This window comes from Chaetodon auriga, chromosome 7 (genome assembly GCF_051107435.1).
Source record: "Chaetodon auriga isolate fChaAug3 chromosome 7, fChaAug3.hap1, whole genome shotgun sequence".
NCBI lineage: Eukaryota > Metazoa > Chordata > Actinopteri > Chaetodontiformes > Chaetodontidae > Chaetodon > Chaetodon auriga.
The window spans coordinates 3,085,715-3,111,667 of NC_135080.1; the positions used below are offsets into that span (position 1 = coordinate 3,085,715).

Here is a 25,953-nt window from a genome sequence, read left to right on the forward strand (position 1 = left end):
TTAATCCAGTGCTGCAAGTCCTCACTGTGACCACTGGAGGGCAGCAGAGTCACGTTCCTGAATGAAAACAATTCATACGGTCAAGATTGTTTCATCATGGTGACTTTGGTTTATTTAAAACGTGGTTTCTGGAAGTATTACCATTATTCTATCATGTCTAACTTGACTTGATTTTATGTGCGTCCTCACTGTGACCGCTGGGGGGCAGTAAACATCTAAACAGCATCAAAATACACAGTAAAGACTGATCTCTCCACAAGAAAGCTGCCACCAAAACAACCCTTCATTAAATTCAGATTTTAACATATTAGACTAAGAATACTAATAATGAAAACGACAACGACGATTAATTCTATTATTATACAACGACACTATGATTTATTAAATATTATATTGTCATTTATTATATGATTTTAATGTGGAGAATGTGGCGCTGGTGTCCACTAGATAACAATTCCAGTGGTAATTTATAATTACAGCTTCGATTAATTCTTCTAAGATTGTTTCAACATGATAACTTATTTTTATTTAGAAAGTTGTTGCCGGAAGTATTACTATTATTTCGTCGTGTCTAACTTGGCGGCTCTTGAGTTTATGTACTTCCTCACTGTGGCCACTGGAGGGCAGTAAATATTAAACATTCACAAACTCTACAGCGTCAAAACGTACGAGAGAATGATTTCTAGACAAAAAGGCTTCTGTTAAAGCAACTCTTCATTAAAACGGCTTCTACTAAGTATGAGCTACTGTCACTATTTTAAGAATTACACTGATATGACTACAATATATCGATTTGAATACGCATTACTGCATTAATGCTGTTGATTCCTATAGTACTGCAACTCCCCACTGTGGCCACTGGAGGGCAGCAAAGAGTCAAGTACACAAGAGTACACAACTTAACCATCGGTTCATACACAATACTTCACTAATACTAACATATGAGTTGATGACGACGAGAAAACAATTTAAATTGTAATTTCATGATGGTTGTTAATAAATGTAAGATTGTTTCAACATGGTAACATCGATTTATTTATTCAGGTCTACCCTGACACATCACAATAAACATAATTATACGAGCACTTCCGGTTAAAAAAAAAAACAACTTTCAAAATAAAACAGGTTTATTATATATTTTTCATAGTGTGTGCACGTAGTGTATGTATGTGTGTGAGTTGGTGAAATGCTATATTTGCTTGTTTTCTTCTTCTGTATTTGGGTTGAAAATAATAAAAATCAAAAATTCATTAAAAGAGACAGGCTTTTATGTATGGAAATGGGAAAAACCTCACAAAAGTAGCATTCATAACAAGGTAAAGCGGGATCAATATTGTGTGATAATAGTACTAAAACTCTTAACTCTGGTACTGCAGTAGGACAGAGTATAATTCACACTGTAGGGAATCATCCAACCGGTCTTTGCGAACAGTGTCTGAGTCAAAGTAGACAAACTGGGCACTGTGGGGGGGTGCTAGTCCCGAAGATGATAAAGCTTACGAAGAAGAAGATCCACAATGCGCATGCGCCCCCTACGTAGTTTGTTATCATCACGTGATAGCTGACTCGACGCTACCAGCGGACGCCAAGTAGTCACTAGAAAATGCGAGAAGTGATGAAACATCCAGAAATACAGGTGTACGTGTGTGTACAAGTAGAAGTACATGTTCGATTGGACTGTGAGCGTTAAGTGATTTGAAGCGGAGTCGATGAACAAACCGCTTGAAACTCTCTGCTAACGTGCATGTTAGCATTAGCATTAGCCGAAGCGTCACCGAACGAGGAAGTGGGCTGAAACGTTAAACTTCTGGCAACCGACTGAACTGAACGTGAGTTTAATTAAAATTTGGTCGTGTTTTACAGATCAACGTCAATATCTGAACAACAGAAACACAGACTGATGTGAGCTAAAGAAATTGTGATTTTACTTATTTGTACGCACGCGGACTAAACCAAAGGATTTGGCTCTACTTGTTGCTTCATTTTACATCCCTGAAAACTCGTTTCAGTGCTGTTGCGGCTTGAAATTAACACTGAAATACGGCCAAGCTCACACACGTTTTCCTTTCATATGAAGTCTTTAGAAAGAACCCAAAACTTCAATAGTTTTCATTGATATTTATGGTGTATGATGGATGTGTTTTTCCTTTTTAAATGGACTCACGCTTTGATTTGTTTCCTCCATCACAGTTAGTTTTCAACCTCGACCTGTGAGCGCTCAGAGATCTGTGAGGCTTCTCCCATCGCGCAGAGGACACATCAGCTGCAGGTCTCATTTCACCGCCTTCCCTCGTTCCTTCCACTGCTAGTTCAGTGAAGCCGAAAAGACTGAAAAATAATCTTCCGGTTGTCTCTACTCGGCCTGTTTTCAGCATGCGGACCCGGCAGAGGGGATCCCATCTGGGCTTGCTGCTCCTGGCCTCCCAGCTGTTCCAGGTGGGTCTGGACAATGTCCCCCCTGTCACGCTGGCTGTCCTGGGACTCAACGTGTACCTTTACCTGTTTCCAATCGCTCCACTGATGCAGGTAATGCATGAACACAGTGCTGATAAAAGGGTCAGAGTTTAATATTTGGTCATATTGTTAGTGTTAACATGAATACTCCCATCTGTCCAACCCTCAGGCCTGTGTGAGTGTCCAGCAGGCGTACGGGTATAAAGACTGGCGCCGCCTTCTGCTGTCTCCAGTGCACCATGTGGATGATTGGCACCTCTACTTCAACATGGCGTCCTTCCTCTGGAAAGGCATCAGGCTGGAGAGCCGTCTGGGTGGAGCCTGGTTCCTCTACCTGCTGTCAGTCTTCTCTGTGCTCACCGGATTGGTGTATCTGGTGCTGGAGGCGGGGTTAACGGAGCTCACCCAGGACCAGTCCTACAGCATGTCCTGCGCTGTCGGCTTCTCAGGTACAGACTGATGTAGGAAACTCCCAAAGCCTGTGCAGTATGACTGGGGCCAAGACTTTTTATGTAATTCTACCAGGACAGCGTTAAAAATCGCAGTATATCAACTCATAGTTCTCCTCATACCTCATGACCTCTGGTAATTTTAACTCTAACCCCACCGCGGTGACGTTTCCTAACCCACCTGTTCATTAATCTTTGTCGTCACAGGTGTCCTGTTCGCTCTGAAGGTGCTCAATAACCATTACCACCCTGGAGGTGTGACCTATGTGATGGGCTTACCTGTGTCTAATCGCTATGCTAGCTGGGCAGAGCTAGTGCTAATCCACATAACGTCACCTGGGTGAGATACCAACCAGAAATCTGAATAACAAATTCACCAGGCAGACTCATGTGATGTTTTATGGATAGAACTGATGAGCCTGGTGCTGAGCACACGCTTCAACATGGCTGACAGTAACATGTCCTGTTACCACATGCTGTCTGATGCTTTGAATCAAAGTGTTTCATTAGTTAGGACTTAACCTGTTCTCTGCCTCTTCAGGACCTCTTTCGTTGGTCACCTGTCAGGTATCCTGGTGGGTCTGCTCTACACTGCTGGACCACTGAAGGACATTATGAAGCAATGTGCAGGTCTGAATTTATCTGCATGTGTGTTGCTTTTGTGACATGATAAATGTTCATTGTATGGTTTTAAAAAGTCTAAAGATAAATGTTTCCCTGATGAAATATTTTCCCTGAAGCCTAAAAAAGTCACATTTGCATCTAGTTGTGGTTTAGATGTGATTCAGCTCATGCACTGGCCTCATGGCAGCAGCAAAGACACAGGTGTGCTAAGTGACGTGACGTAAATCAACTACAACTCCAACTCTGAAGTTCTCCTTCTATAAATCAAAGTGCACATAAACAACACTCTGTACATACCTTCTCCAGGGCTTGTGACCTCAAACGGATATCACTCCCGGCCCGGTGCTTATTTCAACTCCTCGGGCTTTTCAGGTACCAGAGTTTTCCACAGTTTTTTCATATTCAGCATTTCCAGAACGTTCACAGGATTCATTGACAATAAGCAGAACATTGAATACACCGACCTTAAGCTGTGACTGTCTCTTAAATTTAAATACTTATACTGTGTGTGTGTCTGCAGGCTACAGTGGCACGCATGGACAATACCCAGGATATCATCAGCAAGCACCACATTACACAGCAAATCCTACAGCAGCCTACACAGGTGGACTGACAGAGGAAGAGCAGATCCAGGCAGCCATTCGAAACAGCCTGAATGATCGAGGTAACGAGGATCCTAAACAATTAACAGTCACTCTCCATAAGAGTCTGCTGAAGTTTAACGTGGGAAAGTGTAATAATGTTCTGTTTTATAGGACAAAGCAACCAGAGAGGAGCCCCTCCTCCGTATGGTTTCCACTTCTCTGAGGAAGCGAGGGCTGAGGACGTCAGGCAGAGGAGGCTGAGGAGGTTTGACAACTGAACTCCGACAAAGAAGAAGAAGAAGATTTAGGTGAAAAGACAGACGAGGGATTCCCTCCCGAAGCCTCGACCAGCTCTGCTTCCACAGGCTGAGGACGAGCGCTGTGAAGGACGAGGTCTAAGCACACAGTCTGACACGTTCAACAGCTCTTTCACTGTGAGCTCCTTCACGCCAGCGGCACGTTAAGTGGAACGCCGCTTCAACGTTACCTACATGCTGAAGTTGTCTTCAGATTTGCAGCTTCCTGTTGGAGAGTTAAGAGGAAGGCTGAGAGGTATCTGTAATTTCTCTCTGATAGCTTTCTGCTGTTACACCCTTTAAAGTTGTGAACAGGTTTTAGAGGTCATATTAGCTTTAAAGCTGTTTAAAACCTAATTATATATTTCAGAAACTTGACGTGTCTACTCTGATGCAGTGTCGGTACATACAGTTGCTTTGATCCACTCTGTATCTTATGTGGTCTGGATGGAGAAACAGCTGTGAGATCAGCCTTTTTTCTCTTCTCCCAAATAGAATAAAGACCTTTTCACATTTTAAATTGGTTTTTAAACTAAAAGCTAAGCTAATGAAGTGGTCATGACTTACTGCTGTTAGCACACTTCAAAAGGCTTCAGGCAGAAACGAAGCTGGAAGTTACATTTTGAATTTTGATTCATCAATCCATGAAGTATTTTCAAAGTGGGTTCAGCCAACGATGCAGCTGTTATCATGTGACCAGAGCACAAAACTCTGCAGTCCCAAATACTCATATATAACCAAAAGGCCTCTGCCACAGGTGATGAATGTTACATGAAAACGTCGCACATCTGGTTTCAGGAAGGCTCAGTTTGCTCATACACCTGTAATAAAAGCTCTTTGGAGCACAGAGTCTCGTTCATGTGCCTGTTTTTGAGTCGGTACCATCCAGTGGTCGACACATTGAGCAGCGAACACGTGGCTGAATTTCATCACGTATTGTTAATGACATTAATTACAACCAAACATGTAACGAGGAGTTTTACTTTCCTCGTCAGGAAAAGCTTTAAGTTGTTCGTAACCTCCTGTTTTATCAACCTTAACGTCAGAAACTTTCCAAAAAGTCCCCACGCAACGGTGACACGGACTGAAACGTCAAAGAAGGACGTCGCTGCCTGTGATTCCCCTAAAGCCCCGCGGCATGATGGGAAGTAGGACATCTTAAATTAGAGCCGAGAAACCCGCCGAGCCGTCACCCCACGCGGCTCTGAAACCATGCTGCGGTGGATTCGTCCCCGTCCCTGTCGGGCCTTCTCACGCGGGACGGCGGGGTGGAAAGGCTGAGCGTTAACGATCCAGACGCGGAGTCACAGCAGGTGGACGCAGGACTGCGCTGACGTCGGATGGATGTGACGGTTTGCGTGGTTTGATTGTGCATTCTGCCGAGGGGAGCGTGGGAGCTGAGCGGAGCGCAGGACGCTGGCAGAACATGAGTGGGGGAGGATGAGGAGTGATGGAGGAGATGACAGGATGAGGACAGGACCGACACACACCGGACAGCAGATGCTGCTGTTGCGGTTTGTGTGTGTGTGTGTGTGTGTGGCATGAGTGCGCAGCTTGGGCGTTTCTTGGCATGATGGTGTTTTCGTGTCTCTCTCTGTCTTCACTTGTCAGTAAAGTTTTTATCTGAGTTTGTCATCTGGCATTGCGTCTCGTCTGTAAACCGATCCGACTGATTGGCTCTGTGAGGAGTCCCACCTGCTGCGGCGCTGTCACTGAGCGTTACACACAGAGCTGAGAGAAACTCTGCTGCACGCGTCGGGAGCTGAGTTCGTTTGACCGCGTACGGTGGCGAGGAGGCTTCGCGATAAGTCACTCCTCAGCCAGAAGATTCTGGTTCAAGCCTCAGACAGGCCTCAGATCTGCTCATGTGCTCTTGAGCAAGTCTTCATAGTGTATCCAAAGCTGCTGTCTTCTCTTCTGTACAGTCATCTCTCATCGTGTTTGTTAACACATGACTAACTAAACAGTTTGCCTCTTGATAAAACATGTAGTCTGTGATTGATTACTGGTGGTTACAAAAATATGTCGCCATGGCAGAAAAAGACAGCTGGAGGTCTACAGAGCGCTGCTCAGTGAGCCACAGTGTGTTAGAGTCAGAGATGTTCATGTCACGACGTTTGACCTTGAAGCCTCTGGTAACCAAACACACTGTCTATTTCAGACGGGGACATCCGGTAAAGGTGCGCTGAAAGCGTGGTGACTGACCTAAAGTGCCCCTTGGCTCTCAGGCCGAGCTTAGCAGAGGCACGCCACCCCGCCGCCATGTGCTGCATACCCACTCTGATCCCCCGGAAAAAACCAGCCTCCGCTCAATCCCACATGAAGGTCAATTTGTCTTTGCATCTGCCAAAGCCAGCTGAGATCACAATAGACTCCCACAGGAACAATAAGTGTACCATTGCATAAATGAAGCGAGCTTTTGGAAAAGACGGAGCCAGAGTTTGGATCACATCTTCTCCCCACAGTGCACTGATTAACTTAGTCAGACTCAAATCCCGCTCAGCAACTCATAAAGTCTCGTGGAGAATGGCATTAACTTGTGCAGAGGTGCTAAGCCCAGGGCTAATTTTTAGAACAGTTTATCGCTGCTGTGCCAGAGTTACATCCTGCCCATGATGACTAAAGAAACTTGCCACACTATTTATAGGATAATCTCATGAAATCCCCCCATCACTCCCAACCAACCCTCACCCTCCCATTTACACAGTAATTATCCTGCTGACTTTGTTCTCCCCTGCCCCATAGTGGAACTTAATGGGACTTCCTGTCTCGCTGTCAAAGGCCTCGCGAACCCACGTGGACGTCTTCAGCTTCTCCTTGATTGCAGCTCGGCTCTAATCAGAGCGACCAAACTCACTTCAACAGTGATGAAGGAGTAAGCCGCCCCGTCTCGAGGGGGTCAACAGGAAAACGAGGGAGACGTCGGCTGAACGCGCAGCTTTGAGACGAGGTCTAATGAGAAATTAGCTGTTTCAAAATGCTGCGAGCAGTTCAACCTGCCTGCTTCGCTCGTGAACTGCCCGCCACTTCAGCAGCTGCTCCACAGCCACTGGAGGGGTCGGCCGAGCGCTCGAGACTCTCACGTTCGCCCCGTCGACAGATATCAAGTCAAATCTGCTCTCACACGTCTTTTTTTACCCGCCTGTCTTCTGTGCTGCTGTCATGCAATCTCTCCCTCTTACATTTCCCCCCTTTTGTTCTCTCCTGCGTCTCAGCGTGTCTCTCGCTACTGCTTGAGGAATTTTCCTTCCTTTGAATTCTGATTCCTCCCCAGCGTCTGCGCTCTCCTCCCGCCTTCTCCAAAACTCTCTTTTCCCCTTTTCTCTCGGTGTCTCTGCCTCCTTTTGTGCGCCTCACTGATGCTCTCCTCCTCTCCCTTGATGTTTCTTTCGGTTTCTTGATTCGTCTCACACAATCGAGCGCTGGTTTTGATCTTACTATACCTCTTCCCCTCAGTCTTTCTCTTGCACACACACTCTCAGACTGTCTCTTTCCTCCTGGGTTGCCTGCAGATCAGAGTTGGCATGTCTCTCTGTAAGCTGCAGAGTTATTGAGCTCCTTGATTCATTCCAGCTATCTGGGTGACCCATTTCTGCACAAACTCACACATTTTAATACAGTGAAATAAAGCACTGGTTCAACAGTATACCTATACTACCAACATGTGACTCTTTCCCGGCTGTAGATCTTTAAATGTCGCCTTTATACTTTAAAGAGGCCCACTATGGAGGAGTAGGTCTCCATATTGAAAACACACATTGAACCAAATAAAGCTTCACTAAATATGTGCTGACACACACGCACAGCCACCTGAACCACCGCCCCCAAAATATAAAGTATAGGTTAGTATCTGCTGATGAAATGGTCTTAGAGGGCCGTGGAGTTGTTGTACACGCAGGCTGTGAATGAAAAAGCTGCTGTTTATGGGCGCTTTGCTTCACAGTGATGACATGCTTCTTTGAAAGTCTTCAGATGTAACAGGGAGTTTTTTCTTCTAACTGGGTCACAGTTTAAATTCACAGAACAGAGGACGCAGCAGTGGAAAATCCCAAGCTCATGCACTCAATTAATACACAGAAGCCCAGTTTGAAGGCATACTGACCATTGTTTGCAGCTTCAGGGTGAGAGTCTGAACTTTTAGTCATCTGATATCCTAGTTTGGTGTGTTTCTGCATGAAAAACGTTTAATGAGCTCATAAACGTTGTTCCTCGCGTTAAGTGAAAGCAGCCAGCCGTACACAGTACAGCATTAGTCGAGCACCACCTGCAGTTACGACATTAAAACGCTGCTTACACCTTAATGCATCAATTATTTAACGCTTCACTTCTTCACAATGTCTGCTTTTACTTTGATACTCAAGTGCAGTTTGCTGTTAATGGGACTATTTGCGTGCTGTGCGAAAATATAATTAAGCAGTGGGTACTTTTACTTGTTCGAGAGTATTTTTAGGACAAAGACAAAACACAGGTTGTCGTACTCGATGAGGTTTGTCCTCGTGAGGAGGAGCACAACTGACACGGTGTAACATGCTGCAGAGTTAGGGTAGGATACAGACTAAACTTTATCCCTCTGTGCTCGTGGTGACTGAAATAACACTGAAATCAACTAGAAGAAAAAATTTCGCCTGAAAGGGACAAAAAAAATCCACCCTGAAGACCCCTCGTGGACCCAAGAACCCCCCTGTGGGAACCCCTGAGAAATATTTGAATATTCTCCTAATTGCAGCTAATTGGGTGGCAGCGAACAGACACCCCACCCACCACCTCTGACCCGCTGCGAAGCAGAGCGTCACCGGATCCACTCCACGTTTTTCCCTGCGCCCTTATTAAGCGCTGTGTATGTTATAAGGAGAATTAGAGGAAATAACAAGGCACAACAAACAAGAAGGGCGTGTATACTAACAGGAAGACGTCGGTATGTGCGGGCTGGATGAGGGAAATGTGACAGAAAACGAGAAATCAGGACGCATTTCTTTGCTGCTGCTGCTGCTGCGTTCCCGGATCATCTGTGCCTTCAGCGGAGGATGCTGCGGCTCTTGAACCGCCGCTGTCGGCTCACCGTCCGCGCAGTCTCCTCTGTGGCATCTCACTGAGAATATTAGGCCTGAAACGGGTGGAAGACGATGCGCGAACAGGCTTTCTGGGAGCGGAAAGGCTGACTGAACAGCTGGAAGGTTTTCCCTGAGTTGTCTCCTGCACGGATTTTCCTGCGCGCAGCCCTCTCAGTCGCATCGCTGCCGACTTCTGTTAGACGCAAAGGAGGAAAAAAAAACGGACCTGATCATCTCCTCACTGTTAAATTATTTAGGAGTATTTGTTCCTCAAGATCAACATATGCCGGTGTCTTTGTCTAACATCCTCCGTGCATGATCTCTAAGCCGGGCTGAAGTGGCGGTGACACGGATGAAAGCCGATGGCCAGGCGCCCCAAATTTCCTCAGAAGGGGGATGCAACCTAAAATAACCCCGGTGTCAAATGGTAAGAACAGATTTCTGAGCAGAAATCAGTGCAATGGCTAAAACTGCAGCAACGTTTCTGTTGGTCTTTGCCGATTTAACCTGAATTCTCATCACTGCTGAATTATCCCTGCAGCTTTCCGCACATCGCGAGCCGAGGGAGCCCTGAATCTGTGACACCTACGGCTTCTCCGGAGACTGTCCCCCCTCCTGTCCCCCCACCATTCGGAGCGCGGACACGGGCGACTTTTTAATGGCTTTTGTGTTCAGAAGATGGAGGGTTTTACTGGTGCTGAACGTGCTGGCTGTTGCTGGGTTCATGACTTTCTGGGCCAAGTGCAACACGCGCAGCGTCCAAGCCGCCGGCCCGGAGGCTCCGGCTGACGGGAAGAGGCCCCGGGGCAACGGGACGGCGCAGGGGCCCAGCATCAGCCACGAGGTGCTGCTGAAGAGGCTGAGCTCGCTGGAGGACGTGGTGTACAGGCAGCTAAACGGTGAGGAGCAGTGTGACACTGAAACTGAAATAACACGTCAACCTGATTTCCCTCAAGGAATCTGCAGAGGAGGGACAAGTCTGACTTCATCCTGGAGCCCTGACTTGAAAATGTGACAGCTCTGAGTGTGAGGTGTCTTAATATTATCTAAAGTCTGCAGTGCGAACCACACAGAGCTCATTTCCGGGCCCCTCAAACACCTCAATCAGCTAAAAACAACGTGTGATAACTTCTAAATCCACCTCACAGACCTGTGAGGAAATATCACCAACTGTTACATAAATTTAACAGTTTCTGCAGCTTGGCACCAAAGATCAATGAAATGCTAATTAATTTGCAGTAAAATGTTGAATCAGTGTAAAATCTGGCTTTAAATGGATGAAGTTATCCTACATTAATGAGAAAAGAGCATTAGAGCTTGAACTCTTCCAGTTCACTAAAGTTATCTTTAAGTTGAAAGTCGTGATGCTCAGGCTTGTTTTCTCATCATGCATTGTGCTTCATTAAACCCTGAGGGGGTGATGTCTTTCAGGGAGGTCAGAGGAGGGAGGTTCAGCAGCATGTTTACCCACACAGAGGCTTGAACACAGCTTATCACTGTGAGGGACAGTCACTCTAATCACTGTGCCACCCACAAATACACAGTCACAGCGAGGAGACTCTTATTCTGTCCCTAATTTGAACCGTGAAAGCCTTGAAGTTTGCAGCGTGGAAATCGAAATGTTTTTGACTTTTAGCACTAAACACAGTGTTTCATGCTTTTCCAGAGGAACTGCTGACCTCAGCGGGAATCCTTGGAACAGGCCTACCCTTCAGCACTTGTCATAATGTGAATTCAGCTCAGATGTTCGCCTGTTTTCACTGTCTGCTGCCACCAGAGTAACCACAGAGTCACTGAGAGGAGAGCGACTCGGCCGGACTGAAGGGTCCTGACATGTAGTCTTGTGATCTTGTTTGCCCCACGCAGGTCTGTCCAAATCTCTGGGTCTGATTGAGGGCTTCGGGGGTCGGGGTAAAGGCGGCCTCCCCGCCACGCTGTCGCCAGCGGAGGAGAGCGACGCTAAATACCTGAGGGAGAAATACGGCTACAATGCCTACCTCAGCGACAGGATCTCTCTGGATCGGACCATACCGGACCACCGGCCCGGCAAGTGAGTGGATGAACTTAAAATTTCACTTTCGAGTTTGGTTCACAACAATTACACATAACTAATTTCTCATGAACCTCGAGTGGTTTCTAACATGTTTTGGTTTTGGGATGAGATCTGTCTGAGATCTCTGCCTCCAGCCAGCAGAATGGAGATGAACAGAATGTTGTTTGTAGTCCTGTAAAATCACATTCACAGTCCTCTTATCGTGACACGGCGTTCCCGGCTCCGTGGTTAACGCGCTGAACACGCCGTGAACACTATCCACTGGAACTACTTTCTACCAAAAAAAAGTAGTCCTAATGAAAACCGTTCAGTGTGTTCTGTAAAACTGGGCTGCTGGTTATGGAAAGACATGTTGCTGGTGAATTATTTAAATGGAGGGTAGCCATAGTTCAGGCAGAGCGCTGAAGTCCCACTTGCATTAGCTGATTGGCGTCGGCTGGTCCATTCATGCTTCACAGTAACTGGATCATTCACAGCTATGTGGCAATCAGTGGACGAGTCACATCCAATCGCATTTAGGCAGGTGTACAACACGGCCAACTTGACACTTCCCGCTGTGCAAAGGCAGCCCCCCCCACCACCACCACCTCAACCCCTCCTTATGTGCCATCTTTTAGGTATTGCTGTCACTTTTCCCAGCACACATGCGTTTGTTTGGAGGATCTTCATCTGTGCCTCTCGCTCATATTTGAGGATGTTGCAATGGCTGGCTAGTGTTCTGCAGGCGTGGACACCCAGTTCCAACTGCACACACACACACACACACACACACACACACACACACACACACACACACAGAGGCAGCCCTTGGATGCACACTTTGAATTGTGCGTCATATGATTGATATGCAGATCCTTGTGTACGTCCATGAGTGTGTGTGTGTGCATATCACCTTGTCCTCCTCCACATAGCTCTGTGCAGGGTGTTGTATCTGCACGCCCGGTGCAGGTTTTCTCTATAAACGCTCCTTTAAATAGCGTCTCTGGCCCACATTGCTGGTTAAGTGAGTAACTCTCCTTCCATTTGAAAGTCAGGGATGATGAGAAAGCTCTCGACCCTTCATGGCCACCAGCTGCATACGTGTGTGCGTTGGGGTGGTGGAGCGGAGGCATCAGAATCCAGTGCTCTCATTTGTCACACGGGGGGTCTTTTATGTTGCCGGGATCAAAGTGGCATGTGAAGCGTGTTGGGGTGTGATATCTTCAGGCTTAGCAGCAGCATGTGAGCTGGAGTCTGAGGACTCTCCTGTGTTTGGCTGAAGGTCTCTTCACACAGCAGAGCCGGAGGTGGTGGTGAAAGGAGAGAGAGGGATGGAGAGAAACAAAGATCAAATACAGTACAAAGAAGAAATGTTGTTTTTTTTGGATGTATTTTAGAATCTGCTCACCGTCTTTTCAGGGATATTACATTTATTTGTCCAAACCTGCTTTTCCCAACATGTTACATGTGTAGCAGTCACGGCCGGCTGATACATACAGACAACAGATTTTAGCTTATCACAGATATATCAGTATGGGCGTATATACCGGCTGGTAAGTAACAAGAAATTACAGCACAGAAATGCCAGAAGAGGAGCTGTGAGCTGACTCTTACAGTCACATTCAGATTAGTCAATGGAGCTGTACTTGTAATGTGACACGTTCACACTCTCACACTTGTAATCGCTCATGCTGCTGTCTTCTATCTGCTACATGCTGCTTTTACTGGTTTCGCTGATTTGCACCATCCCTGCCTCCTCCTGTTCTTACCTCTTATTACCATAATTGGCATGGCATCCCCTGCCTGGTGCATTATGCACATATATTCTCTGTATCAGTGTGATATGTATCAGCTGCTTTCTTCTCTGCAGAGCCCGGGGGCCCGCATACAGCGCCTTCTCTGAAACTGTATGTTCTTTTGTTCAAAAAGAAATGGTGTCTCTGAATTAAATATATTCCTGACATTCATATATTCCATCATCACATAATATTAACAATTAAAGCCTTTTTCTTGTGAAACGTTCATTGTTAATTCACCAACAACCATGCTGGCATCTGTTTTTTTAGGGTTTCCTGCCAAAAATGCTAAAAAGAAAACCAACCAACTGTCATCTGACCGCATGAATTTTCATGAAAACTCTGGATTTATTGTAGAGTTTTTTGTAATCTGAAGTGTAATTTAGGTAGGAAGTAATAGAAGACATGTCAAGCAGGCGTTTCCTGTCCCGCTCTCACTGAGCTCGGAGCCTCGCCCGGCCTCTTTCCTCCTCATTAGAACTCTTAAAACAAAACAGCAGTGGAAAACAAAAACAGGCCTCCTATCTGCAGCAGACACACTGTGAAAGGCCAGTCTGGTTGGTTGAACAGGAAGTGGCACGTCATTTGCCTTTCAGCCTCATCGAACAAGATGTCAGCAGCTCCATGGAGGCAGTTTGGTCTTTTACAGCCATAATGGAGGACGAGCGGAGCGTGCAGCGCGCAGAGTGCGGGCCTCACAGGCAGCCGTGGAAAGGTTTCGTTTTACAGATGGTGTGGTGTGTTTGCATGTCTCTGTGCAGATGCAGAAAGGTCAGCTACCCGAGAGACCTCCCCCAGATCTCCCTCATCTTCATCTTCGTCAACGAGGCTCTGTCAGTGATCCTGCGCTCGGTCCACTCCGCTGTCAATCACACCCCGGCGCACTTGCTCAAAGAAATCATCCTGGTGGATGACAACAGCGATGACGGTCAGTAGAAATGGAAGATTTCCTTTCCCAAATCCCACATGAGGAAAGTGGCAATGCCTTCTACTTGTTCGGACTTGTATCTCTCGTATCTTAAGTGAAATACAATATTTGCCTGTAGAGGCTGAACAAGCAGAGGGTGAAAGAAAGCTCCCAGCAGGCCTCTCACTTTGATTCACGGCCTGCTCTCTCCTCCCAATAATGGGAGGAGACCCAAAAGTCAAGTAATGATTCAGTATCCTTGTAATTAGTGGTAATTTGTGCCATCAAATACTCAGAAAGGGACTAGACTTAGAGAAATAAAGCGTTTTGATTAGCTGATAGACTGCATCCCAGGCAGGTTTTCATCACTTCTGCCAGGGATGTTGCGTTTTTGATCCTGTTTTTTGTCATTTGATTCAGGCGATTTTGTGGAGGAGATGCTGTGTGTAAATTGAAGTTATGAGTAAACTGAATGATATTGCAGCATTTCAGGAAAAGATTTGTTTTGACTTCGGTGTGACAACTTTGTGGCTGCTAATCTCCCGAGGCTGATTCACTGGGATGAAAGGGCTGGAAGCGGCACACAGATTGCACCAATTCTTACGCCGATTGTCTCATTTCTCTACAAGGCTGTCAGAATAACGTGAGAGACGCTATAATTACATAAAAAATCTATATGCCCTCAAAGGGGGAGATGGAAGAGTTTGCAGAGATTCTGCTCTCCTGTCAAAATGAAGGTTGGAAACAGCGAGTCGGCTCCGTCCTGTGGTAACAAAATGCATCTACTAACACCTCCGAATCTCATTTGTTGTCTTGTTTGTGTAACGTGTGCAAAAACCCAAGCGTAAAAGCAACAATTTGCCGTTTTAGAGGGTTTCTGTGCAGGTCGTTGCTTGGCCCTGAGCAGTTTCGGGCACAGATATGAGCTGATGATGGGATGGGATGGTTATGGTTCCCAGCTGTACTGCAGGAAAGGATCTAAACATTATCAGCACCACAGGAAACCTTTGCATGTATGTTACTCATCAGCATGCTGATACGTGGCTCTCTGAAGTGCTGTTATGTGGGATAAAGGCATCAAACTTGTAGCACGGCTTTGCTGGCCTGACAAGGTGACGAGCATCTCCTTCACAAAAGCCGTCGTCATTGCTTTTGAGGAGCAGCATTTCCTGAGGTGACTGATGGTGTCGAATTTTTGCGGGGCAGACAAGCAGATAGAGGCGGAGCGCCACAATTGGATGTCACGGGAGAGATGTCCCCGTCTTATTTATTGGGCAGCGCTGCCAAGCTGGGTTTTGTGAGATGAAGGGACAGAAAGAAAGACGAGGGGAGGAGATGGAGATGAAACCAGGCAGAGCGAAAATGAGAGGGGAGGTGCGGGAAGGAGAAAGAGCGAGGGGTGTTAGAGAGAAATTAGCGAAGACGGGATGAAACTAAAAGAAGGAGAGAAAAGGTTGAGGAGTGAAGAGGGATGAAGGGTTAGGCATGAGAGAAAAAGAGGGAGAAGGAAGAAGAGAGACACGGCAATGAAGAGGCATCAGAGAATGAAAGGAGAGGCTGAAAGAGCAACCAGGCTATTAGAGAAAGTGGCAGGAAGAGAGACGGGGAGAGAAAGAGAGATATAGAGGCTCTAAGATAAACGAGGTCGGAGAGAGAGGGAGAGAGAGAGAGAGAGAGAGAGAGAGAGAGAGAGAGAGAGAGAGGGAGAGAGGGGGGGGGGAGAGAGAGAGAGAGAGGAGAGAGAGGGAGAGAGAGAGAGAGAGAGAGGAGAGAGAGCAATCAGACAGAACGGAAAACAAAGACAAATAACGAGGAAACGAGAGAGAGATGAGATAGTCGAGGCGTCAGAGGATGAGGCTGGTGTCATTCCATTTCTCTCATTTTCAGCAAATCTCATGAAAAGACCAAAACCAACAGTCGACACAGTCTGACTCCCCGCCTCGTGTTTCACTCCGAGCCCACCGGTCTCTGCCGGAGACACAGACCTTTATTACATACACGTGTCACAAATGTATGTTTAGAAAAAAGAAAAAGTGAAATCATTTCCTGTAAGAGCCTTTTCTGCTAATTGTATTTGACTAATTTCAGCCGTGGTTAAGCGTTCAGGTTCCTTACGACTGTTATTCCTGCTGGTAAAACCTATAAGATGTTATACCCACTGTGTTATTTGCTGAGCTCTGGCAACTTAGCAAAAAAAAAAAAAGATGTGATATGGAAAGAAAGGAGCGCTCAGACGAGCAGACAGATATTTTTATTGGAAGAGAAAACAGAGTCGAACAGTAAAAGCATTCCCCTGCTGTAAACATCCATCACGCTGCCGGCGTGGTTCTGCTCGTCCTGTGCAATGAGCGATTATTAACAACATTACAGGTGCGCTTGCTCCAAGTTTTACCTTTGAATCAAGTTCTTTGATTTATCTGCTTTAACAACCTGAGCGCAGTTCTATCAACGAGACCTCGCTGGAACGAACCAGAATTTGCCTTTAAAACACATTTGGTGTTGTAGTGATTGTTTGTGACTGCAGGATGGTGACTGACTCAAACTGTTCATTGTAATAAAGGATCACACGGAGGAACGACGACTACGGCTCACAGCGAGACGCACAAAGAAAATACTTGATGCAGGATCAATTCTCTGTTGGTCTTTTCACGGGATTTGACAATAATAAGAAAAATATCGCCAGGCTCATCCTTCAGAAGAGTGTTTGAGGAGCGTGGTGGAGGGGAGGGGTGGAACAAAAGGGGGGAGAGACAGTTGAACCCCATCACCGCCCGTCACTCCCCTCCCACCTGGAACTGTTGGTTATCCACCGCAGAGGGGACGACATGGCAGACAAACGCCACTCACCACTGTCACTGCCTGCACGAGTCACCCGGCCTCACGGTGTACACACCCGAGGGTGTATGAGTGGTGTGTGTGTGTGTGTGTGTGTGCGTGTGTGTGTGTGTGTGTGTGCGTGTGTGTGTGTGTGTGTGTGTGTGAGAGAGAGAGAGAAAACACAGCATGGGAAATGAGTTTGTGATCAAGAGTGTGTGTTATTGAGACAGAAATAAAAAGAGGCAGAGAAAGAGATGGAAAACAGAGAGCATGAGAAATGTGGTTTTGTTAAGGGAATTTTTAAGTGTGTGTGTGTGTGTGTGTGTGTGTGTATGTGTATGAGTATGAGTGAGTGTGATGCAGAGGAAGAAGGGTTTCGAGTGTTTGGGTCTGGCGGGGGTGGGGGGGGGCTCACGAGTTGATTGAGAGATGAAAGGTGGAGCAGTGGGTGACGCTCGGGAAGCCGCAGCCTGTGTTTGGTGTGTGTGGCGTCTGTCGGGGCCCCGCAGGGACCCGAGAGAACAGATTTATGTCATCTCTGTGTTTCTGCGTGCGCCTCATTTGTGTGTTTTTCTTCCCATAAGAGCTGATCAATGCGTACTGCGGTGGAGCTTCTCGTCTGGTTGTTGGTTGTTCGTCCGTGTCAGGCCTGGCCGATGTGGCGTCACACAGCTGATCTGTGTCAGGCCCGGACGAGCGCTCTGCATCTCTGAGCTGATGCAACGGTTTACTGTGCAGCAACGATGATCAAAATGTGTTCGCAGCTTCTGAACGGGAGCTTAAGGATGGTCCTCTCTGGACTCTCTGCTGTTACACTACTGGTTAAATGCAGCTGACTAGAAATGAATGTGCCACTTTTCTTCATTGATTAAGTTTATTAAATGATGCGCTGAAAAAACATTTTATGAAGTATTTTCCCTTTATTAACTCATTCCTTTATTAGTAATTTTAAAACTTTATTGCCATGGTTTTATAATACCATGATTTAGATGTAAATTTAACCACTTTGTGGAGCTGTAGTTGACTTGTGCAGCCTCGTGCATCCTGCATCCATTTGGAGCATCGATTGTGTGCGTCCTCAGAAATCAATATACATGTATGTTTTGCATTTTTGCTCTTGTTTACATCGTGGTCTGAGTTGTCTGCCGTGGCCTCCAGTGGTCTCCTCCAGTCACACGTGTAGTTCATAAACAAACGTGTGAACACGCCGGTTGTCCACCTGAATGCTCAGTTAAAAAGCGAGTTTCTCTGCGGCCTTTCTGACTGCAGAGCAGCTGAAAGGACCGCTGGAGGAGTACGTGAACAAGCGCTACCCCGGCCTGGTGAAGATCGTCAGGAACCAGAAGAGAGAGGGGCTGATCCGAGCCAGGATCGAGGGCTGGAAGGTGGCCACCGCCGAGGTGACGGGGTTCTTTGACGCCCACGTGGAGTTCACCCCATCCTGGTGAGTAAATCTGGCATCTGTATGGAAAAACTGTACTCCAGAGGTTGAGTAGATGTCAGTGATGTCTGGAATGAAAAATCCTTTTACGATCTCCTTTTGTCTTTTCAGGGAGAATGAACTTCACATTTATGATTATTGGAACTCAGTATTCCAAACCAAGGACCCATTGAATTAGGACGACGGCTGTGACAATAACAGACTTTGTGTATCACTTTTAGAACCGAGTGTTTTACAGAAAAGGAGAGGACAAAGTACAGGTGGAGCAGAGGCACTATAAAAGGAACTCACACAAAGCAATTTCACACCTGAGAAGTTTTAAGATGAAGAGAGGAGAAGGGTCGAGCCTGTAAAATCAGGATTAAAAGATACCGCAGGACAACCAGCTCGTCAAATAACAAACAAGACATAAAGCAAGCAATGAAACAGGACATTGCTCAGAAGCCTGTTCATGGAAGTGCATTTCAAGTAATCATTTAAAAGGTGAAACTGATTTGGCCGAGACGTAAACACTCGACTCTGACACCTTTTTGTAGGTCCCCTATTCGTTTTCCAGCTCGGTGTGTACTTTAGAGTATGTACACAACCCAGTTCACTCAGCATAAATAGACGCATGGCCTCCAGAGCTGCACTGAGCAGAATCAAATAGAATTCGTAATAAAGATGGTACAACTTGAGGGACTTTATAACTGACTGAAGTGGGTGAGAGTGGAGATCTTAAGAGAAGCTCTGCGCCGCCTGTCTTTTGGTTCGTGTCTGGAAAGCGTGTTCACGTCTGTGTGTTTTCTCTCCTGTCAGGGCCGAGCCGGTTCTGGCCAGAATAAAAGAGGACCACAAGAGGATTATTCTGCCCTCCATCGATAACATCAAGCACGACACGTTCGAGGTGGAGCGTTACGAGAACTCGGGCCACGGCTACAACTGGGAGCTGTGGTGCATGTACATCAACCCGCCCAAACAGTGGTGGGACGAGGGCGACATATCTGCTCCCATCAGGTGAGCCAACTTCACCTGAACACACACTTAGATGAAGCCACGCACAAACAGCAAAATGCAACATCGGCTGTTTGCTAAAAAGGACAAACGAGGATCTCACAGTTCCAAGGATGCAGATTCATTTGTGCATTCGCACATTTGAATTCAGGCTTTATCCGTTTGCATGTTTGTGTTCTCACATATAATTATTAAGGAGATCCTCTTGGGATGAGTGAGGAAGAAACGATGAGAAGACAACAAATAAGCTGCTGATCGAGTGCCAGACGTCCTCAAAGTCATTAAAAAGAAGCGCAGTGTGAAGAAATGTGCTGCAAATTAGATTTTTCTAATCTGATTTTCATCCATTTTTTTGAAATTCAAAATAAATGCTGATAAATTACTTTTGAGATTTTTAAAAATAGAAAAAGAATGAAATTGTGCAGATTCTCATATTGATTATATATTTCCATATTATCTGCGTGCACACAGACAGACAGACAGACAGACAGACAGACAGACAGACAGACAGACAGACAGACAGACAGAGGGTCTGACTTACATCTACAAAGCCACAGACGCCACATGCGCATGTGCAAGTGTTCAGTGTCACTTGATGTCATGTTGTGCGTTCCTCCTTGCAGGACTCCCGCTATGATTGGCTGCTCCTTCGTGGCCAACCGCGACTACTTCGGCGAACTCGGCCTGCTCGACTCAGGCATGGATGTCTACGGAGGAGAGAACATCGAACTGGGCATCAGGGTTTGTGTGTCACCCAGTTCCCTTTCATTCCCGCTCCCTCTTTACCCCTGTAGGTTTAAGTGGAGCAGTGGCCACCGTAGCGTGGCGCTGCTGATAAATGAGGCCCCATTAGGAGTCCTGGAGGACCAGTCCTGTGTGTGCAGCTCGCAGCAGGGCAATGGAGATAAATAGGTCACATGGAGCGGGAAGGTTAGGCAGTGTGTCGCTGTATGTCTTGAGAGATTGGAGTCAGTTGTTGTTCTGCAGGGTTATTCCAGGTTTTTGACTGAAAAGCAAAAGAAAAATATCGACATTTTCCAAACCTCTCTGTGTCGATACATGATGAGCCTTTTAAAACACTTCTTACTGTCGGATTAGTGACTTTCAGCCGGATTTAATCAATTATTTGATATGAACAGTGACTCTGATGACTCTGTAATGTGAAAGAAATCACCTGTAGTGTCCATTATCAGCTTATATCCAGTATATCTGGTTCTTTAACACCGCCTCCCTGCAGGTGTGGCTATGTGGAGGCAGCATGGAGGTGCTGCCTTGTTCCAGGGTGGCTCACATCGCACGGATGAAGAAACCCTACCACAGTAACATCGCTTTCCACACACGGCGTAACGCTCTGCGTGTGGCTGAGGTCTGGATGGATGAGTACAAGTCCAACGTCTACCTGGCCTGGAACATCCCCATGGAGGTGAGGCGGGCTTCCTGTCGGGGGGACGTTGCTGGTCTTGTTTTATAGAATAGCCTTTGACATGCTAACTGCTGCGCTCTTATTTTGCTTATTGCACATGAATGTTTGGTGCTGTTGATGGAGATACTGTATAAAGAGCAAACCTTTATTAACTGAAAACAAGTTGAATCATTGTTGTGCTAGTAAAACAGACAATGCACCAAAATGTCCTTTTGACATTTCGACTATTAACGCAGAAAAAAATGCTTCTGTAAAGCAAAGACTTCCCATAATGTCTCCTCGTGCTCTTGCAGAACCACGGTATTGATTACGGAGACGTCTCTCAGAGGGTTGCGCTGAGGAAGAGTCTGCAGTGTAAAAGCTTTGAGTGGTACCTCGACAATGTTTACCCAGAGATGAGGAGGTACAACAACACGCTGTTCTACGGCGAGGTGAGTCAGCAGTCAAACTGACATTAAGGAGAAAGAGACCGGAGAGAGAAGCTCGCACGTCTAAGGTCTGCTGCACTTGCACAAAGGGATAAACCCCTGAAAACAGATGGAGTGAGAGATAGGAAAGAAAATAAATCCTGAGGGGTTTGAAAAGATATCTAAAGCCCAAACAAAAAGACAGCTACAAAGAACCCGCAGAGCACGAAGCTACACGCTGTCGGAGCTGTGCTATGGAAAACACTGTGTAGTAAATGTCAAATCTGCGTTCGGATGCAGGTCTTTATCTCACACACACTGACGCGTGCTGTGAGAGGTTTTGAGAATACTTAAATACTGTTTGGGAATATTTGGACTTTGTGTGAAATTGTGTGTAATTTTCAAAAATGCTTTTTGATTTCAGATTCGTAATTCCAAAGTGAGCCACCTGTGCATGGATCAGGGCATGAAGGAGAACCACACAGCCACCCTGCACCCCTGCCACGGGTGGGGTCCTCAGGTACCCAGAATGCATCTCTCTCACACCCAAAACTCATTAGTGTCTTTCACCAGTGACGTGATGTACAGATGTGTTTCTCGCTCAGGCTCAGCTGAAATCCTCTTCGGAGAGAGTTCTGCTGTCAGGATAAAATGTTTCTGTGCTGCACTTTTTGCACCGAGTCAGCCGGTGTCAGTTCTTCAGCCCTTCAGCACTCAGGGCGTCTCTTTTTAGCTCACAGTGGTAAACAGGTGCTTCAGGGAACACAGGTCTTGGTTCCAGTAATAAAATGTTAAAAGCTAGCAGAGCTAAAAATAACTTCAGTTCTGGTAGCGAGTGCAACTCGATGTCTCTCTTCAAAGAATCATCCGTCTGAGGAAACGGTTCAGTTTTATTAGTGCAGCAGTTTCTCCCTTTATGCAGGTAACGTGTTAAGAAGCAGCACTGACCTCTAGGGACTGCAAGTGGGATTTTTAGGATTTTTAAGCTCAAAATATACCTACAACACCTGGCTTACGCATTGCACACACGGCACACTTTCAAGTCCTCTGCACGTGCTTTAACATGTCTGTGAGAGTGCAGCAGCAGAGCCCTCAGGGGGGGCCGTGCAGAGAGAGACTCATCAAACTGGGCTGCCTTGACATTTGAAGACTGGACTGAAGCCTCATTAGAGCTGGAGAATGAGCTGTTTAACGCTAACAAGATAATTGCTGTTTTAGCTTAGTTCAGATTCAGAGATCCAGTACAAAAGCAGACACTCAGATGTCAGAAAAAGAAACAGTTTGAGGGGCTGAAATCTGATTATTTACAAGCAAGCTTTCACTTTCTGCGCAAGGAGAATTCTCACCAGTTTCCAGACGACACAACAGTTTGATGTGAGCAAACTAACCTCCTGAACCTCAGGGGGTTTGGACCTTGTTGAAGCAGTGCTGTGACTGACACTTTCAGCCTCTCACACTGGGAAACTTGGACACGATGCGGCACGTTTCTGATCCTGTTGCACGTGTGCCGGCTGTGCGTCTTCCCTCAGTTGGGACGTTACACCAAAGAGGGGCAGCTGTTCCTGGGCCCTCTGGGCAGCACCGGGGAGGACACTCGCTGCGTGGTGGATGATCAGATCAGCAGCTTTCCTCAGCTCCTCAACTGTGACAAGGTGACCAACGTGAGGCAGAAGACGTGGCACTTCTCTCAGGTTAGAAGTGAAAGAAAACTCCTTCAGTTAAGTCATTCATTTTGTGTTTGTTCATAAGAACAAATTTCACTGTTTTTTAGTGCTAAGTAACGTAAGCCTGATGTGAACATTGTAGAAAAGCAGAGGTGAGAATGAGTGTGTTACTGGTGGTTTGAGATATGATTAAATCTTTACATTGTGAGGCTGTTTTAAGTGAATTTGGAAAAAATGCCCCCAAAATATGCTTGAGAAAATAGCTCAGGGTCGTCTGTATCTGGCACTGTTAAACACTAATTTGTCATCTGTTTGTGGTGTAATTACCCTGAACTAATGAGCCTGTTTTTGAGGAGACACTCTCCGCTTGTCTGGCATTTATTTTCTCAATCTTTAAGTTTTTTTTTTTTTTAATTTTAAAAGCTAAAGAGTCAAACCTTTTAAAACTGGAAGGAGAGAGCTCACACAGAGAACACGTGGATCCTGTGTCAGCAGGAAAAGCAGTGGATAGCATTTTATTTTCCTTCGGGGTTCCTGAATTCGTTTTTCCAAATTGAAACACTAATTGATACCTGAGAGGATGAAATGAGAAACATCTGTCCACATCGGGCCCGGCTCTTTCTGCATCCTGTCACAGTCACGTGGACGCTGTCTCTCCTCCTGCCCCGCAGAATGAGTCCATCATAAATCGAGCCACGGGACGCTGTCTAGAGGTCGTGCCGGCTAACGTTTACTTCGGCCACCTGCTGGTCCTGCAGCCCTGCTCCGGGCAGAGGTGGGCCATCAAGAACACCATGAAGCAGTAGTCGACGGGCCAATTTCACCGGGACCAATGACACCAGAGGCCATTTTTCAAGAGCTCTCATCGGACCTCGGCGTGGCCGAGGGCGACCGATGAGGCGGAGGCTCCTCGTCTTCTCAAGAAAAGACCGAGATGGTTTGAAAGAGCGAACATCTCAGTGATACAAGTTTTTTTTACAAACTGGACATTTAAAATGATGCAAGTTTAGCATGAAGACTGTTTTTTTTCTCCATCTGAGTTTGACAAACTTTCGATGTAACGTTGCCATAAATCTTGTATGTGCCACTTCTCTATGGTGTGTTTAGGTGTGAGGGTGGAGATTCAATCAGCCAAAACTGTGTTCTGTCTTATGTGGGGAAAAATACGGTTTCAATCTTCATCCTCAAAAGTTTCTGCATTACTTAATTCTATACCATGTTAGGTCTTTTAAGATGAGCAAAAGAGTAAAATACCTGGAATAACATTTTCAGTAATTTGCACTGATCAGAATACGTTGGTAGTTTGTAACAGGCTTCATCAGAGGTTCGACATTTTATCTGAAGACCTGAAAATGAAGGCGTGCCAACCTTAACAGGCAGAAAGTGAAGTAAACATTAATGCGCAAAAGTGAGTTTTATTTTCCTCTCAGAAGCCTGAACCCTGTAAATATTAATCATTTGAAGAAAAAGGCATTAACAATAAATATTACTTGGTGTATTGGAGCCTATTTTTTTTGCAGTTATTGTAAATCATCTCAAAAATCTCATTGTCGAGGGCTGCTGGGCTAAATCATGGTTCTACATGTTGTGGATGCATTTGTCTTTTTTACTGTTATTTTTACTCAGAGCATTCGGTAGCACCAAATGCAGTAGCCTACATCTTGTAGCATGATTGTAAGTACTGTATGCACACGGGGACGAAGTTTAGTTGAGCTGAGCCGATATATTCTGTCACCTGCTGAGTGCCATGACCACCGCAGACGGCCAAAACGAACAGGCTGCGGCCTGAAGCACTTTTCTGGACGCAGAGACGGAAGTGCAGTCTCTGAGAGGAAGATTGAATCAGTAATGGGAAAGTGTACAAGTGCGTCAGTTGTGGAGATGCTGGAGGCCTTCAGGGCTGGTATTGTTAATGTACTGTATATGATGTCATATATTCAATTAATTCAATGTTATCAGTTCTTGCTCCCAAGATCGTCTTCCAATAAACAACTGGTTTCCTGATTTTTGTATGGTTGCTGTTTCTGAGGAGAGAATTTCACTTTTCAATCATTTGAGTTTTATGCACTTTATTCAATCAAATTGTCCTCATGCTGTTATTTTGCTCCAAATGTTTTCTCGTACTGTGAGACTTGCCCTTTAAATCATCTCTAAAAATAGTCTACTTCAAAAGAGATTTCACCCTCCGCTCCCAGCTGCACGTCGTCTGCTGCAACTGTGAACACCAGCTTGGCTTATGAGTAGTTTAATCACACATCCTTTAAAAAAAAGTGGTACACCAAAATATTACACATCATCTGAGGCAGCGAGGTGACCCGACATTTAATGCCCTGTCCTATAAATGAGGAGTTATGGATTCAGTCCTGAAGCGGCCGTGTGTCCTCTGAAAGGTGTCCTTGAACCAGACGCTGAGGTCCACTGCTCACTCTCACTAAGCCGCTGTGGATGAAGCATCAGCTCAACGCTTAAGATGTAAATGAAACAGGAGGAGTCTGCTGGGAGCACAAGGGCCTGTTTCTAGCAGAGAGCCGGAGAGGAGTGGTGTGGCTCTGGAGGACAGAGCCTGCATGATAACACAACACTGAATGCTGATCAGACTTTTAAACAACAGGCCTGCTGCTCTCCTAGCATTGAGATTAATATATGTTGGTTAAAATCCGTCTAAATGTCAGTCAGCAGTTACTGGAAATAACACCAAGGCCAGTCAGATGAGCTCAACGCAGTCTCGTTATATTACTCAGGTACTGTCTGAGCTGAATCCTGACGGGGCAGAAATGGTCTACTTTGTGGATTTTAAAGTGGAAAAAGGGATAAAACTGCCAATTAAAATAATTTGATAACTTCTCTCAACCTCAGTTTTGTTATATAAACGTCACTGTGAGTGAAATCATTTCAATGGACAGTCAGCTGTAGTGTATAGTGCATAGTTTTGAATATACAGAAAACCTCTGGTCTTGTCTAGAAGCATGTCTGAATCTGGTTTAATCACAGGACAATTACGTGCTATCACGTCAT

At 45.9% G+C, this 25,953-nt stretch overlaps 2 protein-coding genes across 4 annotated transcripts; both read left to right on the top strand.

Annotated features, from left to right (window-relative positions):
* Positions 1-1,536: 1,536 nt before the first annotated feature.
* rhbdd1 (rhomboid domain containing 1) lies at positions 1,537-6,039 on the top strand. 2 transcript variants are annotated; one of them, XM_076734348.1, is made up of 9 exons: positions 1,537-1,829; positions 2,191-2,269; positions 2,373-2,526; positions 2,624-2,903; positions 3,111-3,243; positions 3,445-3,533; positions 3,834-3,899; positions 4,048-4,191; positions 4,283-6,039. In XM_076734348.1, the coding sequence occupies exons 3-9, from the start codon at positions 2,374-2,376 to the stop codon at positions 4,387-4,389; spliced, it is 972 nt and encodes a 323-aa protein (XP_076590463.1). In that variant the 5' UTR covers positions 1,537-1,829; positions 2,191-2,269; position 2,373; the 3' UTR covers positions 4,390-6,039. The 2 variants fall into 2 exon arrangements, with proteins under 2 accessions (XP_076590463.1, XP_076590464.1); XM_076734349.1 differs by lacking the exons at positions 1,537-1,829; positions 2,191-2,269 and having other exon boundaries at positions 2,277-2,526; positions 4,283-5,265.
* A 3,123-nt stretch (positions 6,040-9,162) lies between these two features.
* On the top strand, positions 9,163-24,942 carry galnt17 (polypeptide N-acetylgalactosaminyltransferase 17). 2 transcript variants are annotated; one of them, XM_076735294.1, is made up of 12 exons: positions 9,163-9,885; positions 10,000-10,357; positions 11,325-11,508; positions 14,048-14,214; positions 18,280-18,454; positions 19,250-19,447; positions 20,068-20,185; positions 20,682-20,867; positions 21,161-21,298; positions 21,699-21,794; positions 22,804-22,965; positions 23,610-24,942. In XM_076735294.1, exons 2-12 carry the CDS (start codon positions 10,117-10,119, stop codon positions 23,742-23,744), a joined length of 1,800 nt encoding a protein of 599 aa, XP_076591409.1. In that variant the 5' UTR covers positions 9,163-9,885; positions 10,000-10,116; the 3' UTR covers positions 23,745-24,942. The 2 variants fall into 2 exon arrangements, with proteins under 2 accessions (XP_076591409.1, XP_076591410.1); XM_076735295.1 differs by lacking the exons at positions 9,163-9,885; positions 10,000-10,357; positions 11,325-11,508; positions 14,048-14,214 and adding an exon at positions 18,053-18,189 and having other exon boundaries at positions 18,254-18,454.
* Positions 24,943-25,953: the final 1,011 nt, after the last annotated feature.

What these genes read in the sequence shown, in the direction of transcription:
- rhbdd1 (XM_076734348.1), top strand. Translation starts at nt 2,374, where the DNA reads ATGCGGACCCGGCAGAGGGGATCCCATCTGGGCTTGCTGCTCCTGGCC. An exon ending in ATCCACATAACGTCACCTGG is followed by an intron (nt 3,244 to 3,444) that starts GTGAGATACCAA and finishes CTGCCTCTTCAG; the next exon opens with GACCTCTTTCGTTGGTCACC. An exon ending in AAACAGCCTGAATGATCGAG is followed by an intron (nt 4,192 to 4,282) that starts GTAACGAGGATC and finishes TCTGTTTTATAG; the next exon opens with GACAAAGCAACCAGAGAGGA.
- galnt17 (XM_076735294.1), top strand. Translation starts at nt 10,117, where the DNA reads ATGGCTTTTGTGTTCAGAAGATGGAGGGTTTTACTGGTGCTGAACGTG. An exon ending in GGATGACAACAGCGATGACG is followed by an intron (nt 14,215 to 18,279) that starts GTCAGTAGAAAT and finishes TTCTGACTGCAG; the next exon opens with AGCAGCTGAAAGGACCGCTG. An exon ending in AGACGTGGCACTTCTCTCAG is followed by an intron (nt 22,966 to 23,609) that starts GTTAGAAGTGAA and finishes CCTGCCCCGCAG; the next exon opens with AATGAGTCCATCATAAATCG.